The sequence below is a fragment of the Myotis myotis genome, unplaced genomic scaffold (genome assembly GCF_014108235.1).
Source record: "Myotis myotis isolate mMyoMyo1 unplaced genomic scaffold, mMyoMyo1.p scaffold_m19_p_3, whole genome shotgun sequence".
In the NCBI taxonomy this organism is placed as follows: domain Eukaryota; kingdom Metazoa; phylum Chordata; class Mammalia; order Chiroptera; family Vespertilionidae; genus Myotis; species Myotis myotis.
In genome coordinates this window covers 100056523-100079160 of record NW_023416335.1, presented here as the reverse complement: position 1 = coordinate 100079160, position 22638 = coordinate 100056523, and the positions used below count along the sequence as shown (strand labels likewise).

Sequence of the window (22638 nt, the reverse complement as noted above, 5' to 3'; positions counted from 1 at the left end):
CCAGGAGGTCACAGTTTGATTGCAGTTGGGGCACATACCAGGGTTGAGTGCTCAATCATCAGTGTGGCCATGCAGGAGGCAGCTGATCAATGATTCTCTCTCATCATTGATGTTTCTATCTCTCTCTTCTTCTCCCTTCCTCTGGGAAATCAATAAAAATATGTTAAAAAATATTTTTCCATAATGAATATAAAGAATTTTAAATTGAAAAATAGAAATTCAAAACATAAATCTCTGCACTTTATTTTTAAAAAATATATTTTTATTGATTGGCTGCCTCCTGCATGCCCCTACTGAGGATCAAGCCTGAAACCCGAGCATGTGCCTGACTGACCTGACTGGCAATCGAACTGTGAGCTCCTAGTTCATAGGTCTACGCTCAACCACTGAGCCACACCAGGTGGGCAATCCCTGCACTTTAACACAATCAATTAATATTTTCTGTTTTTAATTAATTAATTAATTTTCAATCATAACCTAAGGACATGCTTAGAGAGAGGGAGGGAAGGAGGGGTGGAAAGAGAGAAACATCGACCTGTTGTTGCCTTCCATATACACCCTAACTGGGAATTGAACCCGCAACCCAGGCATGTGCCCTGGTAGGGACTCAAACCAGCAACTTTTCAGTGCACAGGGCAAAGCTCCAACCAACTGAACCATTATGGCCAGGCAAATATTTTCTCTTTATCTATTTTTTCTATTCTTGTTTGTCATATAGCTACGACTATACTTTATATGTGTAATTTTTCATCTTGTTCTTTTTGCTTGACATACCTGTTATAATAGCCTTCATAACCATCTTTTAAAATTTTATTATAACCACACACACAGGGTTTTTAAAAAACTACAGATATAAATATTTTTTAGGGTTCTTATCTCCTTCTTCCACATAGTGCTATTCCCTCTTGTATATTTTCCAGAAACTTTTTTATAGATAGTCAAAATTTCTTATTAACTAACACACAAATGGCATTATATTGTACTTTCTTTTCTATCTTTCCTTTATTTAGTTGGTATGTCTTCGTTTTCTTTCCAGATCAATACACAGCTACCTCTTAATCATCATTTCTGGCTCCATAATATAGTGAGTGAATAATCCACTAAACACTGTTTCCCCTATATTAGACATTTAGGGTTTTCTACATTTTTACTACTATAAATAATGCTATAAGGAACCTCTTTATGCTTACTGATTTTTCCACATTATCAATTTTTCTTTGAACTAGATTCTTAAAAGTAGGAGTAGTAAGTCAAAAAACTGCAAACATTTTAAAGACGTAACACCTCCTGACAAACTGTTTTCCAAAAACACATCAACTTACATGGCCAATGGAATGCATTTTACCCTTGCCAATACTGATTTACAAATGTATCAAAGAGTTTAATTATCAAACGTATAAATTTAAAAAAAAATAGTATCTCATCTTGTTATGGCAGAAATCAGGCCAGCGGGAAGTGATAAACCAAATGCACTTGGAGGTACAGAAAAGGACTGTTTATTAGCACCAGTACTAGCTCAGCAGAGTCCTCTCCAGAGGCTAAGCGCTGAATGCAGCAAGGTTTTTGCCTTATATACATTTCTAGGTTTCTTGTCTCCTTTATATGGCATACATACACATTCTAGACATTCTTTCTATGTTCCATGCTAGGCTTCCGGGTATCTGCTGCAGTTAGCAAAGGAGGGGCGGGGCGCCTCAACTAAGCAGAGCTCGGACCCTCAGCGCTGGCCAGGGGTCGCCCCTCTGTCGGGTGTGGGGCAGCAGCCTGCCTCTCCCTATGCCCAGGCACTGCCTGCCCTCCCACGATTGCCCCTTGCTTTCCGTTGTTTCTCCCACCACATCGTGCCCGCAGCTCGGAGCCTACGGCCAGGCCTGCGGTGCGGGCTTCAGCAGGGTGGGCCTGGGAGCTGAGCAGGCACACGCTGACCCTCTGGGTCCTGGGCCTCAAAAGCTGCTGCCTGTTGCTTAGGCTACTGGGGGAGGGCTCTCGGTTCCTTATCTGCACCTGGGGGGGAAGTTCCCAGACCCAGGCCAGAGAGTGCTGTGTGCACACGCACATAGCCTTCCCCCTCCCCTGCCTCTCCCTGTCAATCCATCAAGAAGCAAGATTACAGAAGCCAGGGGTGTGGTTATCCTGATGCAGCCAAAAGGGTGGTGGTGGTGGTGGGGGGGGTATCTGCTCTCGATTTGCCTTCTCAATCTTAATCTGTATTTCTTGAATTTAAAAAAATATTCATTCAATTTCTTATTTCATAAACTATTAATTATGAGATGTTTTTCAATTGTCAAAAAAAATCCAACCTAACTTGTTTGCTAGTCTCCTTTTTTGGGTGCTAAGTGAAGTCATTCTTATTTTGTGCATAGTGTTCCTATGTGAGGATCAACCAAAAACAGACAAACTGTTCCAGACCTTCACTAAGCTTGGGTGAAAGAACAAACTAGTTGAAGGGGACGGAAGCATATACATCCAGGGACCCTGCAACCAAGGCACTCAGGGACCAGCTACGAACCCAGCAACACCGGATCTCAAGCAGCGTGAATACGTGGACTTGGACGAGCCCTGCTCCGCCTCACGGAAAGGTCACATTTTGCCTAGATAAAGGTGTGGTTTGTAATTCAGGTTGGAGAGAGGAACAGGTGCGGGAGAAGTAGGCGCCCCACAAAGTCCGTGGCCGATGGGGCCAGTGTGATCTGTGAGTGCAGAAGGGGTTCTGCAGGGCTGCTGGCAGAAGGGAACTCTAAGAATCAGCCCATAGCTGGACTGGGCGCAAAAAGGCAGCCTCAGATTTTGCCAGTGTACTGGCTGCTTAGTACCAGGGAAGAGAAGATGTGCGGAAGAGACATTGGGAGAATTGTGCGCAGAGCTGGACAGTGGAGGTTGCGAGCTCGCGCACTTAGTCTGGCTCTTTTTTTCCCTCTCTTTAAATCCTTGCTTTTGATTACTAAACCCAATACATAGGATCGCCCAATTGGGGACACTCAGAGAGACTGCAGGGGAAAGTTGTTTTTGTGGAACCTGGGAATCAGAGCGGGGAGTAACGATCAAGGAATCAGCTCTGGGACAGTCGATTCTCCCAAACCAGTATTAAGTGCGATAGGGAAAACAAAACCTAAATACTGGCTAGAGAGGACTTATAGCCCCAGAAGTCAATCCAGAAACACTGCCACCCAGGGGCTGAATCATACATTGACTCTTCTGTAAATACAAATAAAGGCAGTCTGGGAAACAAAGAAATACTGCCTGCATTAAAATCAGGACTGTGGTTTACAGAGGAGCAGTGTATCGCAGGGAACTTCAACACTCTCCTGAATACCTGACAAGACTAAGGCGTGCTAAACAGAAGAGTAGAGGAAGTGAATGACCTTCACTACTGCACATTTTTATTTTTTCTCACCTTTTACTTAAGAAACTAATTTTTTTCTTTTTTTCCTCATCTGATTTTACCTTTTTAATTATTACATTTTTATTTTTAATTAGTATTATTACTACTACTATTGTAACTGTTCTTTTAAAGTGTCATTCTATTTTCTCTTTATTTTATTTTGGGATTAATGTTCTGCATTCTATTTTCATTTTTCCTTTAGCATCTTTTTACACTATCTCAACTTTACCTTTATGCCAACACTCCATCCCTCACTTTTCCCCTTTTGTTGTCCTGTTCTCTTACTCTATTCCTGCACTAGATTTTTCCTATTTCTTCTTTTTACAACCTGTTAAAAATTCATCCTACTTATAAATCTAATTTCCGATCCCCTGCTCCAAGTGCATACACACCTCTTTCTTCGCCTTCATCACTATCAACATTTTTTTCCTTTTCCCCCTTTTTTTGTTATTTTTTTGCTTTGTTTTTTTTTTGTACTATGTTTTTTGTTTTGTTTTGTCTTGCTTTCTCTCTGGCCTATTGTTCTTGTTTGCTTGATTGTTGATTAGATTGTTTTGTTTTTTTTTAAAAAATAATTTTTATTTCTTGAAGTATTACAAAGAGTATTACATGTCTCCTTTTTCCCCCACCTTGACATTCTCCTGGCCCCTACCCCCTAGTGTCTTGTGTCCATTGGTTATTCTTATATGCATGCATATAAGTCCTTTAGTTAATCTCTTAACCCCCACCCTCAAACCCTCCCCAGGCTTCCCACTGTAGTTTGACAGTCTGTTCAATGCTGCTCTGCCTCTGCATCTACCCCTGTTCATCAGTCTATACTGGTCCCCATTATCTGTCCCAACCTCAATGGAGCCGTCCCAATCTCACTGGGGCCGTTTCGTCCTCACCAGGGCCGTCTTGACCTCACCGGGGCCGTCCTGACCTTACCGGGGCCGTTTCAACCTCACCGGGCCGTCCCGACCTCACTGGGGCTGTCTCGACCTCACCGGGGATGTTTCAACCTCACCGGGGCCATCCCGGCCTCACCGGGGCCATTTCAACCTCACCGGGGCTGTCCCGACCTCACTGGGGCCGTTTCAACCTCACAGGGGCCGTCCCGACCTCACCGGAGCCATCCCGACCTCACCGGGGCCGTTTCAACCTCACCAGGGCCATCCCGACCTCACCAGGGCCATTTCAACCTCACCGGGGCCGTCCAGATCTCACCGGGGCCGTTTCAACCTCACCGGGGCTGTCCTGACCTCACTTGAGCCGTCCCAACCTCACTGGGGCCATCTCGACCTCACCGGGGCCGTCTCGACCTCACCGGGGCCATCCCGACCTCACCGGGGCCGTTTCAACCTCACAGGGGCCGTCCCGACCTCACCGGAGCCATCCTGACCTCACCGGGGCCATTTCAACCTCACCAGGGCCATCCCGACCTCACCAGGGCCATTTCAACCTCACTGGGGCCATCCAGATCTCACTGGGGCCGTTTCAACCTCACCGGGGCTGTCCTGACCTCACTTGAGCCGTCCCAACCTCACTGGGGCCATCTCGACCTCACCGGGGCCGTCTCGACCTCACCGGGGCCATCCCGACCTCACCGGGGCCGTTTCAACCTCACAGGGGCCGTCCCGACCTCACCGGAGCCATCCTGACCTCACTGGGGCCGTTTCAACCTCACCAGGGCCATCCCGACCTCACCAGGGCCATTTCAACCTCACTGGGGCCATCCAGATCTCACTGGGGCCGTTTCAACCTCACCGGGGCTGTCCTGACCTCACTTGAGCCGTCCCGACCTCACTGGGGCCATCTCGGCCTCACCGGTGCCGTCTCGAACTCACTGGGGCCATTCCGACCTCACCTGGGCTGTTTTGGCCTCACCGGGGCCGTCCCAACCTCACTGGGGCCATCCCAACCTCACTGGGGCAATCTCGACCTCACCGGGGCCATCCCGACCTCACCAGGGCAGTCTCGACCTCACCGGGACCGTCTCGACCTTTCCAGGGGCATCCCGATATCACCGGGGCTGTCCTGGCCTCATTGGGGCCGTTTCGGCCTCACCAGGGCTGTCCCGACTTCACTAGGGCTGTCCCAACCTCACGGGGGCCGCCCCGACCTTACCGGGGCTGTCCCAGCCTCACCGGGGAAACACGAAGTTTGGCACTCTGTCCCCTGCCGGGCAGTTCCCCACCAGACAAAATCTCCAGGCTTTCCTGATGGCTGAACATCCAGTATGCCTGCTCAGGCTTCGCCCTCCACCAAGTGCACAGACTGCCCGTCTGCCGTCCCCCAGCATCCCACGCGAGACTGGAACCGGTGGGCGTGCTTGTGTGCCTGCTGGTACAGCAGTTCTACATCGCCGGCCCAGCCGGGCCCGGCCCCGGCCTGCCCCAAACCCGACTCCGCTCCCTGAGTGCGTCCATCCCGGATGCGAGGAGCCAAAATCTGCAGCCTGCTGGGTTGGGCTCTGTACTTGGTGCCTCTGCCCATCCTACTCAGTCTCAATGCTCTTCTTTCTATGTGAGGAGTCGAAATCTGCTGTTTGTTGGGTTGGGCTCTGTACTTGGTGTCTCTGCACATCCTACTCGGTCTCAATGCTCTTCTTTCTTTCCTTCCAGTTGTAGAGCCTCCACTGGGCCAGCTTTCCCATGGATCCATATGATAGCTGTTTGTCCCACAGTTGGTAGCCTCGATGTTGTTGTGGGAGGCAGCATGCACCAGTCTCTTCCTTACGCCGCCTTCTTGGTTCTCCTGGGTCTGCTTCTTGAGCGCGTCTCCCATGGGTGTGAGGAGTTGAAGTCTGCAATTTGTTGGGCGAGGCTGCAAAAGCGCAGGTGGGTCTTTTTGTGCACCTGGCACAGCTTGGATGGGGATGTAAATTGAGTAAGGCAGGGTCTCAGGAAGCCACCAGGGCGGGGCAAACAGCAATGGCGGCGTTTCTGCGGCTCCTCGCCTCTCTGGGACACCAGGACTTCGCGTCCCCGTGCCGGCGAGCAGCTGCACGCCAGAGCCTCCCCCGCTCTCCGACTGCTGCAGGGCTGTGCCGCCTCTCCCCATGGGGCCTGGGGCCTCAGAGACCCGCCATGAGCAAGCCCAGAGGATTTGTAACCGCTTCCGATTGAAAAAAAACTGCGCATCCAGTTGCAGCCCGCCTGGCGTGCGACTGTGTACCTCTGTTTTTGGCGCCTCTGTAGCTCCTACTCAGTCTCACTGCGCTTCTTTCTTTCCTTCCAGTTGTAGAACTCCGACTGGGCCAACTTCCCCATGGTTCTGAATGGTGGTTGTTTGTCTTATAGTTGGTAGTTTCAATGATGTTGTGGGAGGCAGAACGCACAGGTCTACTCCCTACACCGCCATCTTGGTTCCCTCTTTTTGGGGTTGTTTTTTTTTTGCTTGTTTGTGAGATTGTTTCCCTTTTTTGTTTTGTTTTTGTCTTTATTTTTTTATTCTGTTTTTCCTTTCCTGGTTTGTTATTAGTTGTTTGTAGTTTGCATTCATCTCTGGGTATTTGTTGTTTGCATTTTTTGGGATTAGTTGTTGTTCTACTGGAGTTTTCTCCCCATATAAATAGTTCCCCCCCTTCTTTTTTATTCCCTTTCTTTTCTCACTTTTTTTCTTTTCTCAATATCATTTTGCACTTTTTTTTTCTTTTCTTATCCTCTAACTCTCTTTTCTCAGGTGGTCACCATTATTTGGGGTTATTAGTATCATGAATACATTTGTGTTTAGTGCCTTGTGCGTTGTGCCTTGTTGTGTTGTATTTTATGCCTTTAAATCAATGCAGGAGAGAGAGAGCTACATAACCAGACACCCGGAGAAGAGAGATCATGGGGAGACAAAGCAACAGCCCGCGAATGAAAGAAAAGGAGGCATCACCAGAAAAGGAAATAAACAAAAAGGAGGCAAGCAATATGTCAGAGAAATCATTCAAAGACATGGTCATAAGGTGGCTGAAAAGAATGGAAGACACATTCAACAATATGTGGAAGAACCAAGAGGAAATGAAGAAGAACCAAGAAGAAATGAAAATGACATCACTGTTATAAAGAACTCAATGGAAAGCATCAATAGTAGGCTAGAAGAAGCAGAGGACTGCATCAGTGAGCTAGAAGACAAGGTAGGAAAAATACCCAAGCAGAGCAGCATCTAGAAAAAAAAACTTAAAAAACAGGAGGAGAGCCTAAGAGAACTTTGGGACAACACGAAACGAACCAACATCTGCATAATAGGGGTGCCAGAAGGAGAGGAAACTGAGCAAGGAATAGAAAACCTGTTTGAAGAAATAATGACAGAAAACTTCCCTGATATAGGGAAGAAAAAACTCACAGAAATCCAAGAAGCTCACAGAGTCCCTAACAAAATGAACCCCAAAAGACCGATGCCAAGGCACATTATAATTAAATTGGGAACAACCAATGACAAAGTAAGAATCTTAAAAGCAGCCAGAGAGAGACAGAAAATTACCTACAAAGGATCCCCCATCAGACTAGCAACTGATTTCTCAACAGAAATACATCAGGCAAGAATGGAATGGAATGAAATATACAAAGTCATGCAAAGGAAAAGTCTGAATCTAAGAATACTGTACCCAGCAAGGCTATCAATCAAAATTGAGGGTGAAATCAGAAGCTTCACAGACAAAAAAGGACTAAGGGAGTTTATTACCACCAAACCAGCAATGCAGAAATGCTAAAGGGTCTGCTGTAAATAGAAGAAATAGGAAACGAAGAAGGAACACAGGCATAAAGAATAAAAATGGTGACAAACAAGTACCTATCAATAATAACTTTACATGTTAATGGACTAAATGCCCCAATAAAAAGACATAGAGTAGCTGAGTGGATAAGAAAACATGACCCATGTATCTGCTGTCTACAGGAAACGCACCTCAGAAAAAAGGACTCACACAGACTGATGGTGAAGGGATGGAAAAAGATTTTTCAGGTGAATGGAAATGAAAAAAAAAAAAAAGCTGGGGTAGCAATACTTATATCGGACAAATTAGATCTCAAAGTGAAGGACATAACAAGAGATAAGGAAGGCCCCTTCGTTATACTAAAGGGAGCAATCCAACAAGTAAATATATCTCTGGTAAACATATACGCACCCAATACAGAAGCACCCAAATACATGAAAAACTTTTGGAGGATATCAAGGGAGAGACTGATAGCAATAGAGTCATACTAGGGGACTTTAATACCCCACTAACACCACTGGACAAATCCTCTAAACAAAAAATCAGCAAAGAAACATCAATCCTAAATGACTCACTAGATCAGATGGAATTAATTGACATCTTCAGAACATTTCACCCCAAAGCCACAGAATATACATTCTTCTCAAGTACACATGGGGCATTTTCAAAGATAGACCATATATTGGGTCACAGGCAAAGTCTCTTCAAATTCAAGAAGATAGAAATCATATCAAGCACCATCTCAGACCACAATGGCATAAAACTAGAAATGAACAACAATAAAAACAATAAAAAAATCAAACACCTGGAGGCTAAATAGCATGCTATTAAACAATGACTGGGTTACCAGAGAGATCAAAGAAGAAATAAAAAGTATCATGGCAACAAACGACAATGAAAACACAACAATCCAAAATCTATGGGACACAGTGAAAGCAGTCTTGAGAGGGAAGTTCATAGCTCTACAGGCTTGCCTCAGAAAACAGGAAACAATGGTAATAAATTATCTAACCCTACAACTCAGAGTTAGGAAGAGAGCAACAAGAAAAGCCCAGCGTAAGCAGAAGGAAGGAAATAAAAAAGATCAGAGTGGAGATAAACGACATAAAGACAAAAAAAAAAAAAAAAACCCACAAAAAACCCCCAAAACAATACAAAAGATCAACAAAACCAAGAGCTGGTTCTTTTAAAGGATAAACAAGAATGATGAACCTCTAGCCAGGCCTACCAAGAAGCAGAGAGAGGACCCAAATAAACAAAATCAGAAATTAAAGAGGTGAAATAACAACCGATCCCACAGAAATACAAACGACTATGAAAAAATACTATGAACAACTCTATTCCAACAAAATGGGCAACCTAGATGAAACGGACATATTCTTAGGGAAAAAAAGCTCCCAAAACTCAACCAAGAAGAGTCCAAAAACCTGAATATGTCGATAACTACCGAAGAAATTGAAACAGCGATCAAAAACCTTCCAGCAAACAAAAGCCCTTGTCTGGATGGCTTTACAGGGGAGTTCTACCAAGCATTTCAAGAAGAACTAAAACCTATCCTACTAAGACTAGTCCAAAAAATTCAAGAGGAAGGAACACTTCCAACCTCTTTCTATGAAGCCAGTATTACCCTAATCCCAAAACCAGATAAAGATACCACAAAAAGAGAGAACTACAGGCCAATATCCTTGATGAACATAGATGCTAAAATCCTCAACAAAATTCTAGCAAATCAGATTCAGCAATACATTAGAAAGATCATACACCATGACCAAGTGGGTTTTATTCCAGAGATGCAAGGATGGTTCAATATCTGCAAATCAATAAATGTGATACATCACATAAACAAACAGACAAAAATCACATAATCATATCAATTGATGCAGAAAAAGCATTTGACAAAATTCAACACCCTTTCTTGATAAAAACTCTCAGCAAAGTGGGAATAGAGGGATCATACCTCAACATAATAAAAGCCCTATATGACAAACCTACAGCCAACATCATACTCAATGGTCAAAAACTAAATCCATTTTCCGTAAGAACAGGAACAAGGCAAGGATGCCCACTTTCACCACTCCTATTCGACATAGTACTAGAAGTACTAGCCATAGCATCAGACAAGAAGCAAAAATAAAAGGCATCCAAATTGGAAAAGAAGAAATAAAACTCTCCTTATTTCCAGACGCCATGATATTATACATAGAAAACCCCAAAGACTCCATCAAAAAACTACTAGACCCAATTAATGAATTTGCAATGTAGCAGGATACAAAATTAACACCCAGAAATCTATGGCCTTTTTATACACCAATAATGAACTCACAGAAAGAGAAATGAAAAAAACAATCCAATTTACCATTACACAAAAAAAATTAAGATACCTAGGAATAAACTTAACCAAGGACGTAAAAGACCTGTACTTGGAAAATTATAGGACATTGAAAAAAGAGATAGAGGAAGACATAAACAAATGGAAGAAGATACCATGTTCATGGATTGGTAGAATCAACATCATTACGATGTCCATACTACCTAAAGCAATCTATAGATTCAATGCAATACCTAGTAAAATACCAAAGGCATATTTCAAGGATCTAGAACAAACTCTCCAAAAATTCATCTGGAATAAAAAAAAGACCCAAATAGCCACAGCTTATCCTGAGAAAGATGAACAAAGTTGGAGGGATCACAATACCAGACATCAAACTATATTACCAAGCCACAGTTCTCAAAACTGCCTGGTACTGGCACAAGAACAGACATATAGACCAATGGAACAGAATAGAGGACCCAGAAATTGACCCAAGCCATTATACTCAATTAATATTCGACAAAGGAGGCAAGAGCATACAATGGAGTCAAAACAGCCTCTTTAATAAATGGTGCTGGGAAATTTGGTCAGATACATGCAAAAAAATGAAACTATATTACCAACTTACACCATACACAAAAACAAACTCAAAATGGCTAAAGGACTTGAATGTAAGACGGGAAACCATAAAAATCCTACAAGACTCCATAGGCAGCAAAATTGCATACATATGTCGTAGGAATATCTTTACAGACACAGAGAGACTAAGGAGACAATAAACATCAAAACATTTATTTTGATTATATCAAAATAAAAAGCGTCTGCACAGCAAAACAAACCATGAACAAAACAACAAGAAAGCCCACTCCATGGGAGAACATATTTGCCAATGTTATCTCCGATAAGGGTTTAATCTCCAACATTTACAGGGAACTCATACAACTCAACAAAAGGAAAATCAACAATCCAATCAAAAAATGGGCAAAGGACGTAAATAGAATCTTTTCGAAAGAGGACACTCAGAAAGCTAAGAGACACATGAAAACATGCCCAAAGTCACTAATCATACGAGAGATGCAAATCAAAACGACAATGAGGTACCACCTCACACCTGTCAGAATGGCTATAATCAACAAATCAACAAATGACAAGTGCTGGAGAGGATGCGGAAAAAAAGGAATCCTCCTTCACTGCTGGTGGGAATGCAGACTGGTGCAGCCGCTGTGGAAAACAGTGTGGCGTTTCCTCAAAAATTTAAAAATGGACTGCCATTTGATCCAGTAATACCACTTCTAAGAATATATCTCAAGAAAACAGAAACACCAATCAGAAAGGATATACGCACCACTATGTTCATAGCAGCACAATTTGCAATAGCCAAGATTTGGAAACAGCCTAAATGCCCATCAACAGATGAGTGGATTAGAAAACTATGGTACATCTACACAATGGAATACTATGTTGCTATAAAAAGAAGGAATTCTTACCATTTGCAGCAACATGGATGGAACTGGAGAGCATTATGCTAAGTGAAATAAGCCAGGAAGTGAAAGAAAAACACCACATGATCTCACTCATTTATGGATAATAAAGAACATTATAACCTGATGAACAAAAAGATAGATACAGAGGCAGAGAAGCATGGAACAGACTGTCAAATTACAGTGGGAAGGCTGGGGAGTGTTGGGGGGTGAGGGAGAGGTAAGAGATCAACCGAAGGACTTATATGCATGCATATAAGCATAACCAATGGACACAAGACACTGGGGGAGTGGGGTGAGGGCATGTGCTGGGGTGTAAGGGAGGCCGGGGGAAGGTCATTGGGGGGAAAAAAAGGAGACATATGTACTACTATCTGTAATACTTTAAACAGTAAAATAAATTTTTTTTAAAAAAGAACAAACTAGTCTAAGACACAAAAACTCAATAAAACTGCTTCATTTTCCTAAGTGCAAAGCAATCCTAAGTATTTAAGTTCTGAGTAAGCAGAATTAAACAGAGGTAGGTTTTTATAAGATAATTTTGAGCTAGGCAACAAAAGATTTAAATATATGCATTCATTTAACAATATCTATTGTGTTATAATGCTATGGTCATAAGGAAACCCCTCTAATGTGTGAAATTATTATTGTGTGAAATGTTTGCTGTGTGGAGACCCCAATACTCTGTAACTTCCAAAATGTTACAAACATAGTGAATGGCCCACTATCTTGATGTAAACGCCCTAAGCCCTTAAAGTATAAACGCCTTGCTCCTAGCATAAGGCACACCGTCTGGCCCACACTGATAAGACACAAGTTGTTTACTACCGGCTTTATAAGTACTGGACCTTCTTCAGTGGAAATCTCCTGCCTGATACGAGGAGGGCTCCACTTCACTCCGTGAGACGAGCCTGACTGACTGCTCTGCTGTGTGAGCCTGAACCAACTGCGGCCGCCTGTCTGTCTCCGTCTTCGTTGTCTGTCTTTCGGTGTGCATCGCCAGGTGGCCTTTGCTGGAGCCTTGGAACCACTAGAAATAGGTAAATAAACCTTGTGTGATTGCATACTAATTCTGTTTTGTGTTCATGTGTTCCGGTTTGGCTCAACTGTCTAGACATTGAAGTACCAGGGGATAGGCTGTTATTGCTGACCCCTGGTCACCTGCATATGACCCACTAAATCTAGGCAGATAATTAATTAATTGGGGCATAATTAGGACATATTAAGAACCCAATCAGCACCAGGCTAGACAAGCAGGCAGAAGTGGCTCTGCCTAACAGTTCAAAGGGAAGACAACTAAACAAGCAGCACAAGCAGCACAGGGCCTTCTACACTGAGCATTATATTAAGAGATGAGGGCATGTAAGGGACCCTAAGAGCCTGAATCAGGCGTACCTTACCTATTACAGATGGGGAGTATTGGCCATGACAAGATTGGCCAACATAAAATAAGGAGTTTGAAACAGGAAAATGGCATCATCAGACTTTTGCTGTTGAAAAATCTTGGCTGCAGAGTGAAGAATGGATTGAGTGAACTGAAGAGAGTCAAGTTGAAGGACACCAGTTAGGACTCACTGCAATCCAAGACAGAGATGATGGTGGTAGTTTTTACTAGGTGGTTGCAACAGGAATGGAAAGGATAAGGCAGATCAGAGTAGAAGGCAGAACAGCCAGGCCTGGTAACAATCAGATGCAGGAGAGGAGGGCGGGGCCACAGAAACTCCATGCTCTTTTTGGCTTGGGAACCTGGGAGGGTGGATGTTGCAACGTATCACTCATTGACCCAAGGAATTCAGGAGGAGCACCAGCTAAGAGGTGGGAGAGGGCAGAAAATACGTCCCACTTTGGACCTGCAACACAGGCAAGTGGAGATGTCAGCACTGGACAGAGGTCCTGGAGATGAAAATCTAGAAGGCCTCTACTTTCAGCTGAAACTTAGGAGAAGACAGGAGAGCCCCAGAAGCACAAGCAGGGTGAGAGCTGAAGTGTGGCTCACAGAGAACCAGGAAGAGCATCACCATTTAAGGATGGGCCACATAAGAGTCAATAGCAAAAGAATAAAGAGCAGCAACTAGCATGAGAAGGAAAATCAAGAGGGTGTGGGATCACCATAGCTGGTTTTGCTCAGTGCATCAGCCCTCTGACTAAAGGGTCCCAGGTTTGATTCTGGTCAAGGGGGATTCCAGTAAAGGGCATGTACCTTGGTTGCAGGCTAGATTCCAGGTCTGGGAGAGTGGGGGAGGCAATCAATTGCTGTGTCTCTCTCTCTCCCCCTCCTTTCCACGCCCTCTAAAAATCAATGGAAAAATATCCTTAGGTAATGATTAACAACAACAAAAAAAGAGGTGTAGGATCAAGGAAGCTGAGACATGGGTTTCTGGAACAAGAAATATAGAAAATGGAGTTGATACAGTTTTAATTAACCTAGTTATTAATAAATAACAAGAAGGGAGAATAGGGAAGGTCAAATATTACAGGCATGTCATTCAGGCAGCTTCACCAGGAATCTGCAGGTTTACAATCCCCAGGGAGCCACCAGTGGTCCATTCCTCACAGATCACTGGGGGATGGGATTGGACAGGGGCGAGTTAGATGCATGCCAGTAAATTTGGGGGGACTAGAGAAGGTGCTTGTCTGTCAGTCACACCTGGGAACAGATCACTGGAGGAATGGGCACGGCAACTGCAAGTGTGGGAAGACTTGGAAAACTTAATTCCCTGAGCAAAGAAGTTCATTCTTTTGATTTCTCTTGGGTTCTTGGGCTTTCTTGGTTGATTCCTGGCTTGTGGGGCTCTTGCTCCTGTTTCCTGGCATTCTCCTGTGTGGCCCATGGCCATGAGGACTCCCACACACAATGGACGAATGGACTGTAACTAGCCTGATGCTGAACTGACCCAGCTGCAACATGGGACAGAAACTCTGGACATTGGCTTTGATTTTAGCTCTACTGAATCCTTAGTTACACTTCTATAACTGGACTAAGAGAAATGGGGCCCTGGAAACCCAGGTATGTACTTCCACGCAAATAAAAATCACTCATCCTCCCATGTGAGTCTCAGAAAATTCTCTTTCTCAGGATATCATAAGAACTCCACTCCCAGTGGGGAAAGGGATACCCCACTTCCACTGATAAAAGACTGCAAAGTAATAATCCCATCTCCCCTCCATTGAACAAGGAAGACTACCCAGGGAGGGATCTTCCAACTCCTTCACACTAGCTTCTGCAGAGTCTCCCAGCCTTACACAATGACAGCTTCAGTGACAAGCTGGAAGTAGGAAGGGACACTGGAAAAATAGGAGAGAAACTCAAACGAAGAAGATAGCACTTCTGACCACCAGCAAACAGAGCTGCCAGGAGAAACTTGTAAAGTCCCACATACCATGCAAGAAATGCTTAAACAAACAGCATCTCTCTCTACTCCAATGGCTGGTTCTGCACCCCAGACATGTGGATTGTACTAAGCTATATATTTTTATTGAATCATTGTACCAACACTTTGGGGGTAGGTGTCATTACCTCCAATTGACATTTCCTAGCAAAAGTAGCCTGGTTTATACATGGTGCTCGTTATATATTCACTAGATAATCGACTAAATGAAAAAGAAACCAAATTTAGAGAAAATTAAACTAGTCAAATTGACCCAGTTCACAAATGCTAGACTAAAAATTCAGCCTCAAATTGAGCTCACAGCAAAGTCAGAGCTCTTCAGGGGCCCACACAGCAACATCTCCAAGCACAAAAGGGACCCAGGAGGTACCAGGTCATCCAACACCTCCTGCCAGTCCCCAGCCACTGAGATCCAGCTCTTCTCTGTTCTCAATATACTCATGCACCCAATGGCTCTCAAGGATCTCTGCAACACCTTTCTTTTCCTCAACAAAACCCACTAGGATCGGGGTCCTAACTGGGTTCCATAGACAGGTTTCAGAATGGCCTTTTTAAAGTGAAGGTATAAGAAAAAAACAAAGAAATATAAGAAAGAAAAAAAAGTGAAAGTAGCTAGAGAAAAGGACAAAGGGATACATTTGCTTTTCATTTTTCTCTTCATAAAATCTCTTAAAATTCTATAGATTTTTCCTGGTTAAAAGAACCATATCTCCTTTCAAATTTTATCATCTTATTCTTTTCAAAGAGAACCACTGCACAAGTCTAAAGGGAAAGAGGATGTGATTTGCCTTCAAACCCCCAAATCTGGCACAATGCTTAGACCCTTGTAGGTGCTCAATAAAGGTTGACGGAATGTTGAATGCCCCCCAAAATGAAGGTTTAGAGCCAAATAAGGTAGACCTTTCCCCTCAGGCACTTTCTGACCACCCTATGTCTTCTCAAGGGAAAAGAGTGGGTAACTCTTCTTAAAAAATATATTTTTACTGATTATTTTAGAGAGGAAAGGAGTGGGGGAGAGGGAGAGAAAGATATATCAATGTAAGAGTGGAACATTGATCAGCTGCCTTCTACATGCCCCCTACTAGGAATCAAGTCCACAACGTGGGCATGTGCCCTGACAGGGAATTGAACCAGCAACCTTGGCTGTACAGGATGACACCTAAGAAACTGAGTCACACCAGCCAACACAGAATTGGTGACACTTACAAGGAATCTGTCTTTCTATCACATGATCTACCTTCCTTCTTGTACTGTAGGACAGAGAGCATACTGTTCTGAAAGTGTAAATGTAAAACTCATTTGCCCATAATTTTGACATAATCAGGGAATATTTTTAAAGGATTGAATTTTAAGTAATATTAAGTAATTACTAATGTTGTTAGATATGATAATAGCATTGTGATTATATTTAAAAATGTCCTTATTTCCTTATAGGTACACATAGAAGAATTTAGGGCTGAAATGACAAGCAATCAGAGATTTGTTTTAAAATCTTATAGGCACCAAAAAAGGGGGGCGTGGGGGGGGCTGACTGAGGAGATAAGCAAAGCATGTGTGGCAAAATGTTAATAATTGCTGAATCTGGAAGATTTCATAGTACAGTATGTCCTCCTCACTTAACATCATCAATAGGATTTGTGACTTGAAGCAAAATCCTATATAATAAAGAGCTAATATGCAAATGGTGGCCATGCCCTCACACTGTAATGACTCAGACATTCAACACTGGGGAGAGAGGAATGGGGACCAGCCAGGCACAAATGAGCTCACAAGAGAGGAATGGGAACCAGCCAGGCTGTGGCCTGGGAGAGGGATAAGCTGCCCACCCTGCGGTCCCAGTGCCAGAGGCTGCGCCTGTGCCTGCAGCCCGGGAGAGGGACAAGCCACCCACCCCGCGGACCTGGGCACCAGCGGCTGGGGCTGTGGCCTGGGACAGGGACAATCCGCATGCCTCACGGTCCCCACGGTCCCAGGTGCCAGTGGCTGCACCTGCGGCCAGGGAGAGGGACAAGCTGCCAGCCCCATGGGCCCGGGCGCCTGCAGCTGCGGCCTGGGCAAAGCTGCCTCCCACAGTCCCCTGCGGCTGTGACCAGCCTGGACGAAGCCAGCCCAGGTCCTGGGTGCCTGCGGCCAGCCAGAGGGAGGGAAGCCCGGGTCCCGGGTGCCTGCGACTGGCCGGAGGAGGGAATCCCGGGTCCTGGGTGCGGGCCAAGGCAGAGGCGGTTAGGGGCGATCAGGCCAGCAGGGGAGCAGTTAGGAGTGATCAGGCTGGTAGGGGAGCAGTTAGGGGTGATCAGGCAGGCAGGCAGAGGTGGTTAGGGGTGATCAGGCAGGCAGGCAGAGGTGGTTAGGGGTGATCAGGCAGGCAGGCAGAAGGGTTAAAGGCGATCAGGCAGGCAGGCAGGTAAGCGGTTAGGAGCCAGCAGTCCCAAATTGTGAGAGGCAGTTGGACATTCCCTGAGGGGTCCCGGATTGGAGAGGGTACAGGCTGGTCTGAGGAGACCCCCCCCCCCCCGCACGAATTTCGTGCACTGGGCCTCTAGTGATATATAATGAAACCAATTTTACCAAAACTAATTGATATTAACAAAAGTTAAGTTCCTACAGTACCTCATCAATCTTATGACAAAATGACACTATTCAAGAAAATGCTAGCCCTGGCTGGTTTGGCTTAGTGGATAGAGCATCGGCCTGTGGACTGAAGGGTCCCAGGTTTGATTCCAGTCAAGGGCACATGCCTGGGTTGCAGGCTCAACCCCCAGCAGGGGGCATGCAGGAGGCAGCCAACCAATGATTTTTCTCTCATCATTGATGTTTCTCTCTCTCCCTCTCCCTTCCTCTCTGAAATCAACTAAAAAAAAAAAGAAAAAGAAAAAAGAAACTGCTGTATTTTGTTTTTTGGATTTCTGAAAACTTACATATTTTAAAAAATGACATAAAAAGTTCATCTGTGCTGATGTCTGCAATACAGTTTTAGTGGTCTTATGTGGCCATATTCTAAATAATCACAAGATTTTCTCTCTTAGACATAAGAATCCTCAATTCCTGTTACTTAGAACAGGAAGGTTTCAGACCAATTTAGCAACATCCTTGAGAATCCCTCATCTGTAACTATATAGTGAGTAATCATCATCTCCGATCCCCAGGTGAATGGTGAATGAAGAGAGAACCAGGCACTCAGCAACATAAAAAGTGAAGATACACAACTATAAAAAAAAAAAAAAATGCCACACTAATAATGCAAGATGTTTATAATAAGGAAACTGGGGGGAGGGACTTTTCTATACTTTCTGCTCAATTTTTCTATAAACCTAAAACTGTTACAAAAATAAAGTCTATTCTTTTAAGTGAAGGTATAAGAAAAAGAAATATAAGAAAGAAAAAAAAGTGAAAGTACCTAGAGAAAAGAACAAAGGGATATATTTTTTTTCATTTTTCTCTTCATTCTCCAATCTGTATTCTGATTTTTTTTCTATAGTACTTGATTTTGTTTTTTAACTAGTCCTGGGTATTAGGCCATATCCTCTAATTAAAGTTCATATTGTGTCAGTGATAAAATGTGTGGTTTAAGATTAATTTGAAACTAAGGGACTACTTAGGTGTTCCTTTTTCTTTGCTTTTTACCTAGAATTGGCTTGGTATGTTTTAAACCAGCAGTCGCCAACCTTTCGGATCTCACGGACTACCAGTGGTCCGCAGACCAATGGTTGGCAACTGCCATTTTAAACAGCATTACAACTATAGTCCATTTCACTGTCTCCTCCAATCACTTCCATATTTGAGATAACTTACTATATGTCAGTCATCGTACAAAGTACTCTATATCATCTAGATATATAAAAGCCTAAGCGACTGAACGACTGGTAGCTATGACGCGCATTGACCACCAGGGGGCAGACGCTCAACCAGGAGCTGCCCCCTGGTGGTCAGTGCACTCCCACAGCAGGAGTGCCGCTCAGCTGACTGACAGGCACCAGATGCCGGGCTCACAGCTGGCAAACGCATCTGCGCACGAGCCTCTCCGCCTCCACGGCAGCATTACTGAGTGGAGGCAGCAGCAGGCACAGCAGGGCTGGGATGAGCGGGAGCAGTGTGGTGCCCAGCCCAGCTGCCTGCCGCTTTGCATACTACTACATCACTTGAGGGATGTTGGACTGCCGTTTTCGGCCCAATCCTGGTCAGGGCACATGCCTAATCAGGCCAAAACCAGCAGTCCGACATCCTCCAAGGGGTCTTGGATTGTGAGTGGGCGCAGGCCAGGCTGAGGGACTCCACTGGTGCACCAATCCGTGCACCAGGCCTCTAGTTTGTCATAAAAAGTACCCTACATATATTCACACAAAAACACTGCATAGTAAGTAACACACCAGTTACATATATTAGGAAACTGAAGCTTAGAAAGCTTAGTATTTTGCCTTAGGTCAAAGAGCCAGTAAACGGTACAGGCAGGATTCAACTCAAATGCTAATACTTTTAAATTCTATGATATCAGAAAAATCACTCAGAGATATCTCAGGATGCCAGAATCAATATAATAATTATAAATGATGGCAATTATTCTTTATACTTATGTCATTAGTTTGCAGTGCTTTTATCAATATATTATCATTCTATGCTTCCAGTTTGGGTACTTTTAGCTCTGTGACACTGGTCAAGTCACTTAACTTCTTTGAATCTTAGCTGTTCCATATGCAAAATGATTACAATAACATAGCTAACAAGAGCTAGAACTCTGGCACCAGACTGCTCTGGGTTCCATATTCTGCCACTTACCAGCTGTGTGCCCTTGGGCAAGTCGCTTAACCTCTCTGTGACTCAGTTCCTCCATCTGTAAAGTGGGAATAATAATAGTACTTACCTCATGGAGTTGCTATGAAAATTATATGGATTAATGATATAGTTGTGAAGTACTTAATGCCTGGCACAAAGTACTATTTTTTTAAAATAAGTACTTAACTTAAAATACATCAAAGGGTTACTGTGAAAGCATTATACAAATGTAAAATATTATCATTATTACATACAGAAATTGTGAACTTAGAAGGCAAAGTGGCTCAGGGGAAAGTCAGGGTGACAGATATAACTACCTGGCTGAGAGTCCTGGCATGATAGTATATCAGGTGTTCGACATTTTAAAAAAGTTCTTCAAAACAAAGATAAAAATTATGGACAACAAATACATATCTATCGACAAGTGAATCTAAAAATCAAGTGAATAAAAATCTGATGAACAGAATAACTGGTGCATATAATAAAATCAGGGGCATAGAAAGGGAGTGGACTGACAATTCTCCGGGGGAAAGGGGTGTGGGGGATGCGGGAAGAGACTGGACAAAAATCATACGCCTATGGATGAGGACAGTGGGGGGATGGGGGGGCAGAGGGTGGGGTGGGAACCGAATGGAGGGGAGCTATGAGGGGAAAAAAAGAGGAACAACTGTAATAATCTGAACAATAAAGATTTAAAAGAAAAAAAACGATTTGTAACTTCAGCTTCCTTACTAACACCAGAGTCATGCCTACTTCCAAGGTTGAGAATTAGATATCACTTAAGTACCTGGCACAAATTAGGGACTCTGCGCCAGTTTTCTTCTCCCAAAGCCTTCCCCCAACTCCTGACCTAACTGCTACCTATTACATGCAGGCCCACAAGCCAATGGGAACAAAGAGAAAAGGCCCCATAAAAACCACATTCATCTCTGGCCTGTTCCCTTACAGGTGCAGCTCCGGAGGGGAGTCTAGCACGAGTCTCCAAATCTCTTTCAAATGCAGTTGAAAATCATAAAAGGTTCTCATCATGGAAATCAAAGAGGAAGTGCATGAACCATACCCTGACCAGAAAAACGGGAAGGCAGAAAAGGCCGGGTAATTTGGGGGGCGAAGAGCAGCAAGAGGCCATGACACAATCTTGGTGCACGTTTTGGGTCTTTTGTTTATGCTCTAGCGGAGTAACTTTTCTCCCAGAGCAAGACCGCCAAATCGCCTCGAGTCAGGGGGAGGCAGTGCGTACAAGAAACACTGGTGCTTAAGGCAAGAACGAAAAGCACTTGAAGTCAGTTGCCCAGGCACGGCCATTTCCCAGGAGGCCAGGAAGGCTGGAGCGGCTGGACCCGCGGCCTCCCATCCCGCAGCTCCCGGCCTCACCACAAGTCCTGCAGACCGGCTCACATGCGCGGGGCCCACAGCGTAACTCTTTCCAGGGCAGCGGCACCTGAACCCTGCGGCCACGCACGCCACCCGCTGCCAGGGCCCAGGCGCCGCACGGACCGCGGCAAACAAACCAGAAACAGCCATCGGGCCACCACTTGCGCGCACTACGCCTGTGCCGTGCAGCCAATCAGCGGCCGGAGGCGCCCGAGGCCTCTCGGGATTTGTAGTTCCGCATGGGTGTCCTGGCAGCAAGCTGGGCTGCGAACAGGCGCAAGGTCCTGCTCTTCCTAAACAAGACATGATGTTACAAGCTGGTGTTCATGGTTGGCATGGCATTCAAACCTGCAGATTTCCTGGATCGTAGGTTTCAGGCCAAAGTCCCAGCTTCCTGAACCCTTGATGACGTCCGGGGAGGGAACTAAACCTTGATTTCGAAGAGGGTTTGGGAAAGCAAACCTTTCTTTTGATGTTCAAGTCCCCAGTCAATCAAGGAGTGCTTGTTGGATGCCAGTTGTTCATTCTTGTGTTTGTAAATATTAGCTATATTCTTCCTTTCGGCTGGGCTCTGTGCTATTTCCTGGGGAAACTATATACTGCATAAGTAATCCCTCCAAACTCACATTTTGTAGGGTGGTTGAGACAAGATCCTGAGATGGTAACTGTCTTGAGAGGGGTTGGGTAACTAAGCACAACTGTGTGTTCCCACCACTTTAAATGTGTAGGATGCCCCCTTCCAGACCCCTTGATCTGTCCTTGTATATAGTTATACTAAGAATAGATGAGCCTAAAATATATCTAACTTTAGGAGGAGGACTAAAGGTGGGCATCAGGGATGCTGCTAACTCAGGGGTTAGCAATAAATACCCTTTGGTCCTCAGCTTTGAAGGCTAATATATATAATAGAGGCCCCGTGCACAAAAATTTGTGCACTCGGGGGGGATAGGGGGTCCCTCAGCCCGGCCTGTACCCTCTCGCAGTCTGGGACCCCTCGGGAGATAACGACCTGCTGGCTTAGGCCTGCTCCCGGGTGGCAGAGGGCAGGCCCAATCCCTAGGTACAGCCCCTGGTTGGGCTCAGAGCAGGGCCGATTGGGGAGTTGGGGTGCTGCCCCCTGTCATGCACAGAGTAGGGAGGATTGGGAGGTTGCGATGCCACCCCTAGTCACGCTCAGGGTAGGGCCGATTGGGGGGTTGGGGCACCGCCCCCTGTCACACTCAAGGCAGGGTCGATGGGGAGGTTGTGGC

The 22638-nt window shown here is 44.8% G+C and overlaps 1 protein-coding gene across 4 annotated transcripts in view; it reads right to left on the bottom strand.

The window, feature by feature from the left end:
- HDHD5 (haloacid dehalogenase like hydrolase domain containing 5) overlaps positions 1-21565 on the bottom strand; it is a 36951-nt gene extending 15386 nt beyond the window's left edge. The window contains exon 1 of one of the 4 annotated variants that reach the window (XM_036297116.1): positions 21413-21565. In XM_036297116.1, the coding sequence (XP_036153009.1) occupies positions 21413-21538 (126 nt within the window). In that variant the 5' untranslated portion in view covers positions 21539-21565. Of the gene's footprint in view, positions 1-12683; positions 12936-21388 lie in introns of those variants that run through there. The other 3 variants (XM_036297115.1, XM_036297114.1, XM_036297113.1) reach the window with 3 other exon arrangements.
- Between the last annotated feature and the right edge of the window lie 1073 nt (positions 21566-22638).